General features: G+C 41.5%; 1 protein-coding gene across 2 annotated transcripts in view; it reads left to right on the top strand.

Annotated features, from left to right (window-relative positions):
* Tmem245 (transmembrane protein 245) overlaps positions 1–19,284 on the top strand; it is a 70,504-nt gene extending 51,220 nt beyond the window's left edge. For both annotated transcript variants that reach the window (XM_052176522.1, XM_052176521.1), the window contains 4 exons: positions 8,308–8,408; positions 10,482–10,656; positions 13,749–13,943; positions 17,037–19,284. In XM_052176522.1, the coding sequence (XP_052032482.1) occupies positions 8,308–8,408; positions 10,482–10,656; positions 13,749–13,943; positions 17,037–17,082 (517 nt within the window). In that variant the 3' untranslated portion in view covers positions 17,083–19,284. The remainder of the gene's footprint in view (positions 1–8,307; positions 8,409–10,481; positions 10,657–13,748; positions 13,944–17,036) is intronic.
* The last annotated feature ends 94 nt before the right edge of the window (positions 19,285–19,378 follow it).

Raw genomic sequence — 19,378 nt, 5'->3', positions numbered from 1 at the left:
CTTGGGGAAGGTCCTTATTAATACTTTCCCTCTTTGATTGAATTAGGTGTCATTTGGCATTTTGAAAATTTTTTCTTATTACCTGTCTGATTTCTGGATATGTGTGTGGAGCCATTATATAAAGATTCCAGGTTGGGAGTGTATTACCTAACACAGCAACTTTCAAAGTGATTGTTGTTGAGAAATCATTTTAACATCCTTTCTAAGTCTATGTAGCCTTTGGCATTCTTACTGGATAAATAAAGTGATGAAAATTGCAATAATAGGTTATCTTTTGCTTATCTGCTTTTTAAAAAGTCTTTTGTAATTACTGTTCCCCTAAAAAAAAGAAAACAAAACAGACAAAACCCCTCTCTTCCCCATAGCACAAAAATAGCCTTTGAGAGGCTGGCCGGCATCCTCCTGTCAGTCTGGCCAAGGCCACGCAGTATAGACCGAGAGGTGCATTGCCTGGGAAGATCCTTTAAGCCCTGCTGCAGCTTTCCACTGGAACCCCTTCCTCGTAGAAGCTTCCCCTTCTGTGATTACTGTGCTTTCTACAGGGAGTGACTTTCTGACTGACATCAAGGTGCTTTTATACATGATACTTCTGCACCTTCCCTTCCCCAGTCTCTGTCTCTGTCTCTCTCTCTCTCCCTCTCCCTTTTCTCCTCACCTCTCCTCCTCCCCTCTCCCTTCTATTCCCCTTCCTGAATCTTGCTTTGTCACCCAGGCTGTCTTTGAACTGGATATCTCCTATCTCTATTTCCTAAATTCTAGGATTATGAATGTATATTACCATGCTAGGCTTTAACATTTAATACAGGGCCAAAAGTTTAATATTAGCACTATAGTCCTATTGGATCTGAGAGCTGATGGGTGGGGTTTGAATGGCCATTTTCAACTGTGATGGACTTTTGCATTCTGCAGCCCTGTGTGCTGTTCCTTTACAAGCTTCTAATAAATACTTAATATGTTTGAGCTTTGCATGGACTCCTTTTGGGAGTCATAAGGAGGAAAGAGGCAGTGGGCTGTGTCTAAGAGCCTAAGTAAGAATTTTCATCCTGAAGGATTATGTTCAAGTAGAAATATGATTCTTTGTGGGTGAAGATTAATAGGAAGAATAGACAATCAATTATAAAAATTGTGGTTCATTCTCTGTAAATGTTCAGGGACACTAGTTTTATAAACAAGTTATTTATCAGTATATGGTCAAATGAAATTAATTTCATATGATACTTTAATGAGTTACGAATGAGATTCGGAGTTAATTGCATGGTAATACAGAAGTGTGTGTCCTGAAGATTTGTCTCTGAGCTGTGGGTTTCCTTTGTGATCACCGTGGCCTTGACATTTTGAACCTTATTTTAATTCTAAGTTCATGTTATTCTAAATAGAGTACATTTGTATTGAGTTTTCATTTCATCTCAGGATTTTGAGATAGTGGCATGCATCCTGGATCCCCAACCATTGCCCTCCTTAGCAGCATGCTGCCTCCTGAGTGCACACATCACCCTTCTCCCCAAGGCTCCCATTCTGCTTGCTCTGGTGGAGATATTGCACATTACTAAGTTGCATGTTGTCACGGCCTCAATGCAATTTAGTGTGTGTGATATTTTCACATGAGTGCATGCACACGGGTCTGGCTCTTGCTTGCTGGGATTACAGCTTTCCCATGCTGGAGGGTAGAACTGGTGCTGAGTTACATGTGAGAATGCGTGCTCTGTAAGATTTGCTTCAGAGAATGGATATGGTCTACTTCTTCCCCACAATTCTGAAGAAAATAAAAAGTGTTTTAGTTATTTTTAAAAAGTTAGGGTTGCTTCTTAAGTAAATTAATATTTTCAATTTCAAATTTGAGTGAATTGTTGACTCAACAAAATTCTTAGAGATTTAAAGGTGTAAGTAATACTTGTTTAAAGTAAAATGTGCAGTAGCAAACATAAATATCTGTCTGTCTGTCTATGTATCTGTGTATCTGTCCATGTATCTATGTCTATCTGTCAATGTTCTTTTGACACATGGGTTCTCTGTGTAGCCTTGGCTGTCCTTGTCCCTGAACTCCCCCTGTAGAAAAGACTGTAAATGCTATTTTTAATATAAATGTAAGTAATAAATCAATACGGTGGCCAAACTTCTTTATCCTAGCTAGTTTCCAATAATAACACAGAGACACCAAGATTTATTTTTAAGCTTCACCTCAATATCTGGGCAGTCTGTCTTAATCTCCTCCCTTAAACTAATCTGGCTACCCCCAGCCATGCTTTCCACATTTCTCTTGAACTCTCAACAACTTTCTTCCTTCTTTGAACACACCCCTACCGTGTGTGTGTGTGTGTGTGTGTGTGTGTGTGTGTCCGTCTGTCTGTCTGTCTGTCTGTCTGTCTTTCCACCTCTTTCCTTCCCTTGGCTAGCAGATATCCTACCCTATTCTGTCTTATTCCCAGTCATTGGGTGATCAGCATTTATTTCTAAGGAAGAGAATAGCCTGGCAGTGGTGGCACACACCTTTAATCCCAGCACTTGGGAGGCAGAGGCAGGCAGAATTCTGAGTTTGAGGCCAGCCTGGTCTACAGAGTGAGTTCCAGGACATCCAGGGCTTCACAGAGAAACCCTGTCTTGAATAAAAACCAAAAAAAAAAAAAAAAAAAAAAAAAAAGGAAGATAATAGTAAGAGTTGTTTACACAACGTGAAGCAGTAGATTTTTGACATAAGCATTGCAATACTGTGTCTGTATTGAAACAAGATATGCAGGCAGAGAAACAGCATAACACAAGGTCTGGTTTGAATATGCTTGGCCCAGGTAGTGCCTCTATTAGGAAGTGTGGTTTTGTTGGAGTAGGTGTGGCCTTGTTGAAGGAAGTACATCGCTGTGGGGGGTGGGCTTTGAGACCCTCCTCCTAGCCACATGGGAGACAATCTTCTTCCATTTGGCTTTCAAATAAGATGTAGAACTCCAGCACCTTGCCTGCTTGGACACTGCCAGAGGACTGAACCTCTGAACCTATAAGCCAGTCCCAATTCCTTAATAAGAGTTGCATTGGTCATGGTGTCTCTTCACAGCAATAGAAACCCTAAGATACAAGGATAATCTTTACATATTACATAAAAACATGCCTATACCAGGCTGACCTTGAACTCAACAGCTCTGCTTCCCAAGTGCTAGGATTAAAGGCATGTGCCACTACCACCCATCTTAAAGTTAAAGTCTTTTTGAGCTGGATGTAGTGGCATATGCCTATAATCCTAGCATTTGGGATGCTGAGGCAGGAGGATTGCTGTAAGTTCTGGGCTAATTTGAACTACATAGAAAGTTTAAGGTTAGTTTGAGCTATCTATCAAGACCCCCCCAAAAAGTGGAATATTATTTTTATTTGAGATGTCCTAGCATTGTAATAGAATTCTTATGCATATTTTGGGAAATTATCTTGAGTAATAATGCCTTTTAACTGAGTGAGTAAAGGTTAGCGTAATATACTTGAATGTTTATTTTATTATGTTTAAAGAAAAATAGCCTTAAACTTTGTCTTATATGTAGCTTTTCATTGTGATACTTGCTAACATTTGTTTTATTAAACTTAAAAGGTTTTGGTATAGATGTTTACTATTACATGTAATTAGAAACCCTTTAAAATTTCTAAGAATCTATCATTCATGATCAATAAGCATTGTTAAGGACACAAAATAAGTATTAATAAGTATTAGTGTTATAAAAGTTCTGAGTGAATGTATGTCACTCCTGCCTGCATGGCAGGAGGTATCAGTAGGTGGGATCCAGAGTTGGATGCTTCTGTCTGTCCACTGTTCCCTGTGGAAGCTCCGCTCCTCTGCTCTGCTCAGCAGCAGCTGGGTGCGAGTGCACAGCCATGACTCTGCCTCTTACACTAGAAACCTTGTTGCCAGATTTCTGTGCACTGACTGTGCTGAGGCAGGTGAGCCAGGAGAGAGGTAAAGGAGATGTGATGTAAGAGAGGTTAGGTGTACAAGGGATACTAAAGGATACTAGGCATTTGCTTCCAGACTGTTGTCCTAGAGTAGATACTGCAGTAAAGCAAGACATAGGACATTTTTTATTTCCCTCCTACCTCTAAAGGATATGCTTATCCTGTAGTTTATTAAGTGTGCAATAGCATTGCCTCTTAAATATAATTATATATATTCAAATTAAAATATTTTTCTAGAAATTGATTAATGGTCATCTGAGTTGTTGGAAAAAGGAGTCTGATAGACTGCCCACATTCAGGGTTGACTCAAACCTTTGATTTGTTGAAACTAGACTTTCTGCACAGAATATGAATTTGAAGGAACGGTGGTACACCTGTGCTCAAGGGAGCTGGCATCGCCCCTAGTCAGAATGCCACCCACTGTCTGCTGCTGCTCCTGCTCCCTCTCTGCTGATGGCAGCCATCGCCTCCTGGAAAGGCTAGACTGGTGCTCATCCTCTTTGATCTTTAGAGAGGAAGGGTGGAAGGAATGTACAGAAGTGTGAGGTGGATGGGGTTTGGTTTTGGACTCGACTCATTTTCTGTTTCTTTTCTTCCTGAGACTGGTGCTTCCTACTTGTCTGGCTTGTGGCGCTGTGTCCTCCAAGTGCACAGCCTTTCGGAGCTGTAGCTTGTCCTTTTCATTCTACAATTTGCTTCTGGTTTCACATGATCCAAAGAAGGCTGAGGGATTGAAGTTGTCTTGTTTGTTTCATCTTCAGTTTAGTCCTCATTGATCAAGAGTGGGAGAGGGCTTACAGAGGAGACATGGCTGTGTGAGTGAGGCTTGAAGCACACTCCTTTAGTGCCGCTCACTACAGTTATTTTTAGGGTTATCGGGGAAAGCTGCAGAGAAAGGCTGGCTTTGCACAACTTTTGGAACTTTTATTCCACAGTGATGTGTGTGTAAATGGGACAAAGCTGAATTGGAGCAAGGTAGATAAGAGGAGCGTGGGCTGTTGTTAAGTCTGTAATGATTGAAAGTCTGAGGGAGGGAAGTGGTCTTGTTAGAAAGGGCACCTCAGTGGCTGGTGTCAGTTTCTTCTTTCTTGGGTAGATGAACTATCAGAAATGGGGAGAAGAGCTTCCAGCATATTCTGAATTTGATAGTTGTCAGTTGCTGAGTGCTAGCAAAGCCTAGAGGCACAGCTAATTTCCATAGTGTCTGAAAAATCACCTGGGATAAAATGGTCCCAGAAGGTTGAGCACAGGTAATAGCTCTCCCCTCAAATGCAAGTGGGTCACATCTGAAAGAAAACTGGAGAGCACGTGACTGTTGGGGTAGTGACCATCCTGCAAACTTTGTTTCCGCCTTTATGGGGGTGTTTGGTCATAGTGAGCAGTTTACAAGGGAATGCCTCTTGGTACTGTGACATCACAGAGCATAGATGCTACATAGGTGTGGTTAAGAAATGCCGCAAGTCTGAGTCTAGCGACTTTTGAAAGAGATTAGATGAAGTATAGCATACTTTTTCTTTGATAGCAAGACAGGAATGTGCACACTGTGTTTGGCTATCCAAAAAATATGTGGATTAATTGGCACTAGAGAAAGAATGAAATGGTTTTCATTGTAACCTTTGTTCTTGGAATGATAATACAAATTTCTGCTAACCACTGTCTTGTTCACGATTGTGTACAGATAAACATTTCTTTGACTAGCAGTGCAAATTATTTTCAGCAGTCTGTGTGTGTGTGTGTGTGTGTGTGCGTGTGCGCGCGTGCGCACGCGTGCACGCGTTGCCTTTACATGCTCTTCACAAGTTCTACTATTCCCTTGTGTTTGATGAAACCTTTTTTATCATACAGTAAATGTCCATGCACAGCTCAGGTCTGTGCATTTTGCTTTCTGGACTATGGTCTGGTCATTGGCAGGTATGTAGTAGTTTAATTATACATGCACTATGATTGCTGGGGATTGAACCCGGGGCCTCATGCTCTAGGTGAGTGTTCTATCCCTGAGCTATATGCCCAGCTGTCAGTTTCTGAATCTAGGAGATGAGTGAGTGTAAGTTCAGCATTACAGGATCTTGTTCATATAAGCTATACTTTACAATTATATAATAAAGTTGTATTAGCTTCCTGTTGGTAGTATGCCAAAGTATCATGAACTCAGTACTTTAAAAGACACTTTTTCTAGCTTGAGAGGCTCAGAGTCCTAATATAAACATATGAACAAGGCTATGGTCTTTCTGCACGATGTTAGGGAGATGTGAGGGTGTTAAAACATTCTTCTAGTACATTTTTAGAAGGTGCTGCTCTGCAGTTTGCTGATGCCAGATCATGAGCAATGCAGTGCAGCCAACAGATCATCGTCTTTTCCCTCAGTGGGCTGCACGAATCTACTTGGTAACTGAACAATGTGTAGTGTAGATACCCTGGCTCCACCAATTAGCTAAAAGTTGCTGTAATGACTCTTACAGACACCCTCAGTTCAGGGTAGAAGAAAGGCTATGCTCATCCCGTAAGTGGTCTGTTTTGGGGTGAGCTGGTGTTTGAGTCATCTGCCGGGAGCCTCAGTTGAGTTACTTTATTATATCCTTAGTGCCAACTTACTTTTACTATGAAAAACTTGTAAGTAACCTCAGGCTAATGCAAGGCACCTTTTTACACTGACGGATTCTGTGACCTGCTCCTCACCCTAGTAGCTAATGTGGTTATTCCTCCTCCTCCTCAGCTCCCAGGGCCAGTGGTCTCTGAGGAGGCTGCACTCTGACTTTCCCCTAATGTAGAAGGGATTCCATACCCTCCTTGGCTGATGTGGTGTCCTCAAGTTTCCAAGAACAGTCAGCTTCCCCTTCCTTTCCATACTTGCCCTGTGAGAGCGTCCAGCCTCCTCTTGGTTTCCAGCATTCCTTTACTTAGATTTTCCAGGCCAGACATTCTCCCTTTCTTCTCTGCTTGTCCATGTTTCCCTATCATTTGTTTTTTTTAGACTTTTCAGTTCTTTTGTTTCCTCTCCTTTCTGTGTCTGTCTCATGACACATTCTTGAGAGACACCATTGGTAAAGGTGGCAAAGGTTTTGCAGATGGGTGTTCATTGACACCATGTGTCAGAGTACTATTGCATTATTGCGTGACAGAGTCACTTGACTATAGATCTAGCTTGTGCTCTGGGAGCCTCTCTCCTGGGAATCTTTGCAGAAAGCCTGTGTGTGCTTCTGTGTACTGTGTCACTTTGCTGCCACTGTCCTCTTTTTGAGTGATAACTTCACCTTCTTGTGACTGTCTGACCCTACGTAGCCCTGGCCTCTTTGCTTCTGTGATCCTGGGGTTACTTAGGGCCTTTTCCACACAGGGCTGCCTTAGTCTCTTTCAACAGAGAAGTGTCATAGCAAGATATAGCCTGTTTTTACTCCTTGTATTTTCCTGCCTGGTTTCACTCTGTAGTTAATAACCATGCATTTTCCTAGATGACTTGCATTATTTGATACAAAAAGTTACTTTGTAGTCTTGGTTGCATAAAGAAATGTATGAAAATCTTGTTAAAAGGAAAAATTGGCGGGGCAATGGTTTCACACACCTTTAATCACAGCACTTGGGAGGCAGAGGCACGTGGATTTCTGAGCTCAAGGCCATCCTGGTCTACAGAGTGAGTTCTAGGTCAGCCAGGGCTACACAGAGAATCTTGAAAAACCAAAAACAAAAAGAAAAAAAAGAAAGAAAAATTGACAGTATAAGGTAGATTATTCCTCACTGTCTCTGACCCTGCCTTTTCCTTTCTGTTTCCCTTCCTGCTTTCTCCCCTCTTGTTCCTCTTCCCTTCTGTGCTGGGGCTTGAACCCAGGACTTGAAGTGTGCTACTAAACCTTGCTCTACCACTGAGCTATACACCGCATCTCACTTGTTCTTTTTAAATGTGGACTAGATGCAGACTGGGTTTCTTAGAACCTAATTCTTTCTTTAGACGTAGAGAATATGATTCCTACCCTGGAAATACCTACTTTAGAAGTGGAAAAGTTGGGGCCTTGCTCGGTTAAGTGCTTGTATAATGCACATGGCCCTGAGGATGATTCCCTCCTACCCCAGCCCCTCTCAAAGAGGAGAAAATTGGTAGGTAAGTTCAGTGATATGTTTGGTTTTTTTTAGGATGTTTGAGTTATTGTCTCATCAGAGAGAAGTGTAATTTCCAGCTTAGCATATGGACTTTAGTATTCATTTTAATAAAGAGGACAGTGACAGCAAAGTGACACGGCACAGAGAAGCACACACAGCTCTCAGAGAAACGAGACCTAATGCCAGATTTGGAATAAAGTGACTAGAAACCCAAAAGTGATGATTTTTCTGAACCGTATTATGATGCTGGGATTATTTACCTTTTCTTTTTTTTCTCTCTGGGTTTTCTAGAGGGGTATTCGATGCTTCCCTCAAAATGGCTGGCTTCTATGGATTGTATACCTGGCTGACTCACACTATATTTGGCATCAATATCGTCTTCATACCATCAGGTAACAACCATATACAGAACTTGCTGACTGTCTATTTAAGGAAAGTTAGAGCTCACATTAAAACTGCCTTCTTATTCAGAATAAGGTCTCTAGATGAGCAGTGTGCTTGTATTTTGCTGTAGCCTTGGTATCTAGAACCACACCCATCACATAGAAAGTTATTTGCAAGTATTTGTTGAATGAGTAAATGTCTTAATACGTTGTATAACATTGGGCACATAGTTGGTACTCAACAAATTAATTGAACTAAAGGGCAGGGAGTGAGCAGTTCCTTGTCTGATAGCTTTGTCCCATGAGGGATGCCATCCCAGGGACCGGATGAGTATGTCTGATCCTATTGGGCCTATTGTGATCTCTGCTGAGATGTAGCACCTGTGTACAAGCAGTACACAGGTTCATGGCAAGCTTGCTGGTTTTCCTTGTCGGTTCAGAACCTCCATCCACTTTTTTACTTTTGTTACTGTTTCTCTAAATATCCCCCTCCCTCCACACTCTGCTATCACTTGTCAGCTTCCATTCTCCTTCCTTCCTTGTGTTCCCATATTTAGCTTGCCTTTGCCCACTCAGCTGACTATCTTGTGTTCTGTAAGTAGCTCACCCTCTGACTATCTTGTGCCCTCTAAGTAGCTCACCCTCTGACTATCTTGTGTCCTGTAAGTAGCTCGCCCTCTGACTATCTTGTGCCCTCTAAGTAGCTTACTCTCTGATGGTCTTATACCACGAGACCATACAAAGATATTGTATAATCATGTTATGGCAGATGGGAAAGGCATGTATAGATGAGAGCCAGGTTTTCAAGGTCACCTAGATGGTTAATGGTTGGACCAGAACAAGAATCCACATCTTCGTGGCTCTTCGTCTGAAGGGAGCAAGAGAGGAGAGAGCTTAGACTGCTCTGGGGCAGGTGGACTTGAAGTCTTTCTACTTACAGGCTTTTGTTTGTTTATGTCTTGTATGCTTAGTTTTTTAGTGGCAAAGTAAAGAATAAGAATTTAACCCAAGGGGAGACTGGAGTGGGTGGGTGGGGGTGTACCCTCATAGGAGCAGGGGGAGGGAGGTGGGATAGGGGGTTTCCAGAGGGGACAAGGGGAAAGGGGATAACATTTGAAATGTAAATATAGAAAATATCCCTTTTTTTTTCTAAATTCAGCCTAAGATGTAGATTGACTTGTGGTTAGGACATTTTGGTGAATGTTCTACAGTTATATTTATGGGACTAGATTTTAGCCATAAGGCAATAGGATTTAACACTTAAAATATAACATAAAAAACTGGGGAGATGGCTTGGCATTAAGAGCACTGGCTGCTCTTTGAGATGACTTTTGAGATGACCTGGGTGTTCAGTACACAACTGTCTGTAACTCCAGGTTCAGGGGATCCGGCACCCTCACACATATACAATTACAATGCACTAAATAAATAAGTATTTAAAAGAAAAAAAAAAGAGCTGGGCAGTGGTGGTGCACACCTGTAATCCCAGCACTCTGGAAGGCAGAGGCAGGCGGATTTCTGAGTTCAAGGCCAGCCTGGTTTACAGAGTGAGTTCCAGGACGGCCAGGGCTATACAGAGAAACGCTGTCTCCAAAAAAAAAAAAAAGAAAAAAGAAAAGAAAAGAAAAGGAAAGGAAGGAAGGGAGGAAGAAAGGAAGGAAGGAAGGAGAAAAGAACACAAACTCATAAGCTAGACACAATAGAGAAGTTTTAGTAACAACTTTTAAGATAGTGAGCTGTTAGGCTCTACCAGTCCTCTAAAACTGAAGCCTATGTTTGCTTTCTTGTTTGGGTGGACTTTTAAGAAGGTTACTTTAAATTTTATGTGTGTGGGTGTTGGGTGCATGCAGGTATGTATTTGCACCACATGTGAGCAGTGTCAGTATGTCAGATCCCAGGACCTGGGATTACCTGTGACTATGAGTGGCACATGGGTGCCAGAATGCAAGCCAGTGCTCTCCCAGCGGAGCCATCTCTCCAGTTGCAGTGGACGGGTGAGTGACGAGGGAGGTAGTGCTTGGGTCTGCTGCTTCCTTACTGTTGCCGGGGACTTTGATTGATTCAGTTTTACTCTTCTATTAGCTTTGGCAGCAATCCTTGGAGCTGTGCCATTTCTGGGAACATACTGGGCAGCAGTACCTGCAGTTCTAGACCTGTGGCTGACACAAGGGTTAGGCTGTAAGGCCATCTTGCTCCTGGTCTTTCATCTCTTGCCAACATACTTCGTAGACACTGCAATCTACTCTGATATATCAGGGTAAGTGTTCTCGAGCTCTCGTTCAGTCTTAGGGTGTTTGGTTTGGGGAAGGGATGGGGAAGGAGTAGTGGCAAAAGGTTTCAGTTGCGTAGCCTTTTGTAATCCTCTCACAGTGAAATTCAGATGTAGAATTACATTGTTTTGGTAAGGTTATGATCGTTATTATGTAAGTATAAAATCCAAAATTAAGACCAAAATTATGCATAATTCTGTTCTGAGTTTTGTGGCATTTAGCCTAGGAAAGAAGTATTACTAGGCATACATACAATATTTTAAGTACAATAAAGAGTTACTGGCTATTTCAGTGCTGCTTTGCGTCTGGAGAAAATGCTTATGCAATTGTGTGGCTACAGATTCCAGTGTAAGGTGAATCCTAGCAAGTGTTAATGTCTGTACTCTTCAGATAGTATGTATGGTTCATGATGAACACAGTTTAAATTGTAACTAGTCTAACTTCGATGATCTGATAAAGATCAGTTTTTCATAGGTTTTTTAATACCTGTGTAGAGATTACATCAGGTTCTCAATTTATTATCTTCATTATTGTGATCATTATCATTTATTATGATGATGATTTTATTTGTCACTGTTCAGCTCAGATAAGACCTCCCATTCATAGTCTTACTGTCTCAGCTTCCTGAGTGCTGTAATTCCAGGTGGGGCTCCAGGAGGGGCTCCCATGTGGCCTCTTCAGTGTGCTGTCAGTATAGAAAAAATACAGTGGGGTAAGGGCCTCTGGGTTAAGGCATAGGAGGAGGATTTAAAGGCATGCCGGGCATGGTGGTACACACCTTTGTCTGAGCTCCAGGAAAACAGAAGCTGGTGGATGATCTCTGAGTTCAAAGCCAGCCTCGGCTGCATAGGCAGTTCTTGGCCAGCCTGGGTTGCATAGGCAGTTCTTGGCTAGCCTGGGTTGCATAGGCAGTTCTTGGCCAGCCTGGGTTGCATAGTGACTTGACATTCTGCTTCAAAAACAAAACAAAAAACCCAAACCTAAAGGCCTAATGGGCAGGGCCTCTGCTTCTAGAAACAGCTGTCTTCAGCTATTTTAAATTTTCTAAAATTAAGTTGTATGGTGATTTATTTCCTCTCAAATAAATTAATGTTATAAAATAATGTAGAATACCATAGAAGCCCCATTGAACCAGAGTGCAGTGAAACAGGCCACTTCCAGTCCATCCAATAGGGGAATTTATATGCCTTTAGCTAGAAATGGAAAAGTAAAATGCCCACAGTATCACCAGTAAGTAGTCTGTGATTCCTGCATGCAGGAATCAGAGTCAACAGGATTGCTGGGCTAGAGAGATGGCTCAGTGGTTAAGAACACCAACTGTTCTTCCAGAGGTCCTGAGTTCAATTCCCAGCAACCACATGGTGGCTCATAACCATTTGTAATGGGATCTGGTGCCCTCTTTGGTGTGTCTGAAGATAGCTCCAGTGTACTTATATAAATCAAATATATATATAAAAATAAATAAATCATATATATAAAAGAATTGCCAGTTGGAGGCCCACTTGATCTACATAGCAACATCCTGTCTCAATATCAGACATAAAACATGGAACTGGAGAACCATCTCTGTGGTTAAGATTGTATACTGTTCTTTCAAAAAACCTGAGTTTTGTTCCCAGCACCTATATTGGGCAGCTCACAACTGTCTGTAACTGTAGTTCCAGGGAACCCAAGATCCTCTTCTGGCATGGAATCATACAAACACACATGCACATACACAAAAATAAAAATAAAATAAAACTTAGAAAACAACCCCCCACCAAATAAATACCCAAACCCCAAAGCCTGGCTTAGTGGCAAATACTATAATCCCAGCACTTGGGCAGACACAGGCAGGGCCCTAATGAGTTCAACGCCTTCTGCTTTGCATAGCACCCTGCAGGCCAGCTAGGGCAACAGGGAAACCCTGCTTCAGAATAGCTAACCACAGAGCCGGCTACTGTGATCAACTGATGTTTTAACAACGGAGGTTCAAACAGTATATATTTACACTTAAGTGCTCTGTGTATTTAAACTTTGCTGTAAATTTTTTATATTAAGTGTTATAGTTATAATTTAAGACTTATATGTGAATTTTTTTCATAATAAATACTTGATCAGTGTTACTAGAAATGTAAAGTTTTAATTAAGCTTTTATTTAAAAGTTTTCCTTCCACCACTTTAAGCCTTAAGGATTTCTGGTAACAATTTTCTCCAAACACATCATTTAGGGAAAGTACTTCACTGCTATAAATCTTTTTGGAAGAAGAGAACTAAATTGTGAACATCACGTTTTTTATTTCCTGAAGGCTGTATGTTTGTAAAGTGCTATATATTCCAAAATCCTTTTTGTGTATCTAATTATTTACTTTGATGAAACATTCCATTCATCCGTGTTATTTAAAAACTAGAAACAGACTGTGGCTCTTTCTTTGTTCCTCTTGCGTCAGTGGTGAGGACTTATCTATACTGTGTTGCTATATCTGACTCACTTCCATCCTGGTTGTGTCAGCATTGCCGTCATAGCCTGTGCGACAGTCTGACTCTTGTAAAATAAAAGTCTTGTGCTTTGTTGACAGATGTCTTCCATAGACAGCCTGTTACTACGCCTGTGGTAGTTATATTTTAGAAGATTGCCAAAGGTCAAAACTGTAAACAAAAGGAATATTGCTGTTACTATTTTATGAAACTGTAGTTGTTTTATTAAAGAAACCATACTTGCTCAATTGCACTCACTATTTTCCGTAAAGGAAGTAAACCTAGCAGGTGTCTTAGGAAGCCAGTCTTCAGTCAGCAGTAATCTTCAGGAAGCCACGTGGGATGGGCCCAGACTACCTAATAGCAGCATGCTTTATTCCTTCAGTTGCTAGTCCTGTAAAAAGAGGCAGAGGCCACTTGTTGGTACATATTCAAGAAAATCTTTGTTTCTTAATATTATTATATGTTCTTGGTTCTACATTGATGTAATCTAAAGAAAGCTAGTAGTGACGTAAAGCCTGAAGTATCAGAGAAGCAACATTATATTGGAAAATATTTGGGATTTCTCCAAAGCTGGTATTCATTGGAAATCATACGTTCACTGGTGTGCTTTTTGTTCCAGAGGAGGCCACCCCTACCTGACCGGCTTAGCAGTGGCTGGTGGGGCCTACTACCTGGGCCTGGAAGGAGCGATCATTGGGCCGATACTTCTCTGCATACTTGTCGTTGCTTCCAATATCTACAGTGCCATGCTAGTGAGTCCTACGAACTCAGTGCCCACACCCAGTCAGACCCCTTGGCCTGCTCAGACTCAGCGGTAAGTTCTGCGTGATGGTGAGCATATGTAGACACAGACTGCACTGTTGCTGTTTTCAACGAATGGCTACATCTGGGACTTGCAGGTTGAACGTCTCAAGCACTCATTATTTCCACCAGTGCTCAAGGTTTCTAGTACATTCGCTCCATCACATATTCTACCTATTGATATCCTGACTGCAGTCATTTCAGAATAGCCTTAAACATGATCTAAATGTCTGCCCTCCTGAGGCAGGCCTTACTCCGTCAGAGTGTGTGCCTGACCATGTCGTTGCTTGTTGTCTCACTCACTCTTCACGGTCTCGGTGTACAGCCTCATTTCTCAGTGTAGTATTAAAGGCACCAGGTAGAGGCTGTTAAAAGACAAGAGTCTGTCTTTGTGCACATCATGGTGGTTGTGAATTATATTTCACTTGCTTGAATACCTAGAAGTGGAATATTTTCTGTGTGTCAGATTTAATGTTAAAAACTTGAAAAATAAGGTAAGTGTGTTGGCTCATGCCCATAACCCCAATACTTGGGAGGCAGAGGCAGAGGCAGGAGAACCAACAGCTTGGCAGCACAGACCATCCCAGAATCAAACAAGAAAAACCCTACAAAATGTTTTTTTGTGTGTGTAAATCATGCAGTCGAACATACAGCAACAGTTTCAGAATAAATAGGTTGGTTTTTTTTTTTTTTTTTGGTTTTTGTTGAGACATGGTTTCTCTGTGTAGCCCTGGCTGTCCTGGAACTCACTCTGTAGACCAGGCTGGCCTTGAACTCAGAAATCCACCTGCCTCTGCCTCCCAGAGTGCTGGGATTACAGGTGTGCACCACCACTGCCCGGCCAGAATAAATAGGTTTAACCTTCAAGAGACTTTTTTATGTTGCCTAGCTTGTCCTCAGTGGGAAAGCACTGAGTTTTGTGTCATATATTCTTGTGTGCTTTGAGTCACTGAGAAGTTGGTCTAACAGTCTGTTTATACTTCTGTGCTTCTGTCTGTGTGTTTCTCTCCCTGTCTGTCTCTATTATCTCTGTCTATCTATCTATATTATGTATTATATCTCAAACTCAGTTTTCCCTTCCACACTTCTATCCTTCTAGGAAAATTTTAAAGTGTAGTGCTGCTCATTTTGTCTTAAATATCATGTCTTTTGAATTGATCAAAGTACCTTCTGAGTTAGAGTCAGTTGCTCAGAAGCTCATTGGTGCTAATAACTTTATATGTTTATTTATATTTTTATTGAGACAGAATTTCACTGTGTCATTGTGTAGCCCTGGCTGGCTTGGAATTTGGAGATCACCTTCCTCTGCCTCCCAATGTGAGAACCAGAGCTCTGCATCCCTACACACCCATTTAGTGGAGGTGACTAACAGAGGCTTCTCCACCTGTTAACACAGGACTAGATCTTCCCTCCCCTCCTTCCCTTTCTTGAGGCAGTCTTCCTGGAGCTGATTGTGCCAGCTGTATTTACAGTCCACTCTTTAGCTTCCTGAGTTCGGTGTGTACTTCTACCTTATCCATTTGCTTTTGAAGTTAGAGTTGCCTTATAAGCTGCGAAGCAAAAAACTTGTGTTGTGAGTGTTTGTTTACACTGCTCCCTGAACTTTATCATGCTAACCCCTTGCTGTCTTTCAGCTGTTTCTAGTGAAAATGTTGAGCACTTTATGGTAACTGATGGTGGACTGTGCCATAAAAACAAAATTAACTTTATTCAACTTGGAAGAAAGTGATATAAGAAGGAACAGTGATACAACATGCTGTATTTATATGGTCACAGACTAAATATAAATTGAAAATTGCTCTTGAGGACCTGGAGAGATGGCTTACTAATAGTTAAGACTAGGTGTTGTTCTTGCAGAGGATGCTGGTTTAGGTCCAGATGGTTGCCTTCAACCATCTGTAAACCATGTTCTAGGGAATTGGATGCTCTCCTTTAGGACATACGTGGGGCATGTGCATTCATGTAGGCAGACTCTCACACACATTAAATAAATCTCAACAATTTTAGATTTTTGAAAAATGCTAGTGTTCTGAAGTCAAATGTCTTTTGTATTCTTACTGGATGATTCTGTTAAAAAGTTGTATGCTTTCTCTCTAAATGGCTCCTAATAAACTGTCCATATATATATTTTATTTCAGATAGGTTTGATTAAATAATAGTAGTAATGCTAATAATAAAAACCCTATATATCAGCTGAACTCAAAACAACCAAAAGAAGATAGTTTTGTTTTTTTTTTTAATTTGTTTAAAAAGAAGTCCAGAGGGGCATTCCAGATCTATTGTGTTAAACAAATGCCCGAGCCTAGCCTCTTACCATCAGAATGCTGTGTCAACCTTGACTTAAGGCTTTCTAAGGTATCAGATACCGGAGCACATGTTTATTGGTAACCTCTGACCCTGGCCCCTGGACTGTCTCTGAGCATCTTAACTAAAGGTGACACTATGACAGGCCTGTCAGCTATATCAAAGGCTGTTTAGTCACCATGGTCCTGCATCAGACCTTTCTATCCAGTCCAAATCCCAGGTGACACTTGGCAGTGTTCATTTAGCTTATATGATGTAGGACAAGTCAGGTGATGAAAACACCTTCCTGAATATGTCTGCTACTCTACCCAGCAGGGTGTGGTTTCTGTGTAGCAGTAGGGTCCCTCCTTCTAATAGGACTCTATCAGTAATTAGTCTGATCAGCAAGACTTATTCTCTTTAATGTCATATCTATTTTTTAGCTAGTTAGACATTCCAGGAGCCAAGAAACTGCCCCTAAATTGCCCAATACTTCTCAGTAACGTCTTGTTAGCCAAAATCCAGTCACATGGCCAATTGTGCTTCAAGTAAGTCCGGGAAGTCTCAGATAAGAGATAATGGACTCAGCCCCAACCTGGGCTCTTGTTTATGTAGAACGAGGGCTAAGATTTTGAAACTTTCTTGTGAAAATACTAAAAATAGTAACTATAGTCTCTTTTACCCTCTTAAAGGTTATGAAAGAATACAGTGTGGTGGAGTAACGGGTCTGGGTGTGCCTTCCCTTGTAGTTCACTAACCCACTCTTTTCCAAAGCAAAGCCAACCATTCTCTCCTCCTTTTTCTCTCTCTCTTTTTTTTTTAGGACTTTCCGTGACATTTCTGAAGATCTGAAATCTTCAGCAGATTGACATGGCTTCGCTGCAGTGACTTCTTCTGGGGAGTTTCACTTTGATAGTGAGTCCTCTGAGCTTTGGCCTCTGTTCTGCCAGCTGTGTCTGGCAGGCAGGGGGACCCAGAAAAGAAGCAGAAGCCTTCCAGCCTTACATGCAGAACACCAAGTGAAAGAGAACTTGTTCTAGGCTGCTTCGCATTTTAAAACACAGCTTGAGAGTTGAGAACTGTGTCTGCTCACAGCTCATGCTAAGATGGCTTGGAAGTTGCAGGTCATGCACTGTTAACAAGGCTTGAAATTGCCCTCTTTGATTATCCACTGCAGTATTTATTTATAAGTTATTTTAAGGATTCTGAATTACCTGCTATTAAACATATATCCAGTGTAATTTTTTTCCTGCTGTAGGAGTTTAGCCCTTCTCAGTGACAAGGCTTTCCCTGTGGAGTATGATTCAGTAAGCAGAAAAGGGTATCAGATATCCTTTAGGTAAAGATGGGGTCTTTGTGCTGTGAGGAGAGACAGACGCAGGAGGAGCACAGCTCTTTCTCCCTTCCTGTCTTTCTCTTACCCAGGCTGCCAGATCTCTACAACTTTTCTGACCACACTGGAAAGATCCATACTGAGCTGCTATGAACAGTAATGTTGTGCTAGAATCCATGCTGTCAGTGTTTCTCTCTTACCTACATTACAAGCACAGACTCTGAGGTGCATTTGTCCCTGGCTTGTTATATGTGCCCTCAGTCCTTTACTGGGAACTCTGTCCGTTAGATGCTTAGCTGCAGAATTTCCTCTTTCCTCCCACTTAGCACAGTGCCTTGCACCCGGGGGTATAGACAAGTGCTTGCTGTGTTGGACTGTAACTTTGTATCTCAGCTCTGGCAGAGCCAGCATAGTGCTTTACATTTTATACAACCTTTGTGCATATTTCTTTACACGCATTTCACATCAGCTCTCGGAGCTTCATGCTCTGTGGAGTGTCACACTGGTGGGTATGGGGCTAAGCTTCAGGACAGCGGCCGTGCAGAGCCACCAAAGGTTGCAACTTATTTCCTCTCTTCCCATGTCACATCTGCAGAATGTATTTCTTATGGCTTTGGCAGTTTCCCAGTCCTGTTAGCAGAGGTTGTCATTCATTTGTTACATGTGAAAGACTTGTCCTGCTCTGTGACACATGACACGGCTGGAACTTGAGCCAGCCCTAGTGCTGTGCCCTTTCCAGCCTTTCCTGTGCTTCCAGGGGATGCGCGGCAAAAGGGATTTTGATTTGTTTTTTTTGAAAGTACTTAAGACTAAAGTTTTTCTTAAAACTTCTTACTAACTTTATAACTTGATTGATCTCACGATTCATAAAACCCACAGACACTGTAGTGTCATTTGACTTGCTGTGTAGAGTATAGCTCATCCTGGTTGTATCATGAATCCTTCAACATTATGACCTGTTAATCCATCATCTGTTAGATCTGACCACTGTTAGATCACGTACTCTGATCTTTAATAAGTTGGCCATTTGCTCATTAACACGTTTCTTGAGCATTAGTAAATTCTAGGCACCATGCCAAGGACCACAGGGTGCTGTGGGAGTTGACTCCTAAGGAGACTTCTCTCACCTTCAGTGCCAGCCAGATCATGTAAATCATACTAAATCTAAAATTCTTGTGTTAAAATGATTGAGGAGAGAAACCAAGTTTTTGTTTTTATACTATATTGTGGTAAGTTTATAGTTATAATTAGCACATGCTCATAAGCAGCAAACATACACAGTGAGTTTGTGTCCATATACAAATTATGTTGCTCCAATGGCTTTTAGCCATGTAAAAGCAAATTTGCAAAAAACTAAGTTTGAGCTAATTCATAGTTGTTGGTAGGATAGTTCTCAATTTGAATGTGAATTTCTCGGGGAACTCTGAGCTCTAAGTTTAGGGCTTCCTAAATTAGTGGCAATGGTATAAGTCTGTCCTGAAATTTTAAGAGCAGAAGTCCCCCACAGTGGCCTGATCAGGAAACTCAAACTACTTCATTACTGCAGTGAATCCAGGAAGGCTACTGGTTGGAAAAGCACCCTAGCATGTGTCAGGCACAGGGAGGTTATACAGAATTTTCCTGAGAGAGAGAGAGACAGAGAGACAGAGAGAGAGAGAGAGAGAGAGAGAGAGAGAGAGAGAGAGAATGAGAATGAGAATGAGAGAATGAGAATGAGAGAGAGAATGAGAATGAGAATGAGAGAGAGAATGAGAATGAGAATAGATAACATGAGGTTGTAAGAGTCTTTTAGTCCCTAACCTAACCTACCTTGAAGAGTTTGCATAGATTTT

The sequence above is a fragment of the Apodemus sylvaticus genome, chromosome 3, assembly GCF_947179515.1.
Source record: "Apodemus sylvaticus chromosome 3, mApoSyl1.1, whole genome shotgun sequence".
Classification (NCBI taxonomy): domain Eukaryota; kingdom Metazoa; phylum Chordata; class Mammalia; order Rodentia; family Muridae; genus Apodemus; species Apodemus sylvaticus.
This window is presented reverse-complemented; position numbering and strand designations above follow the sequence as displayed.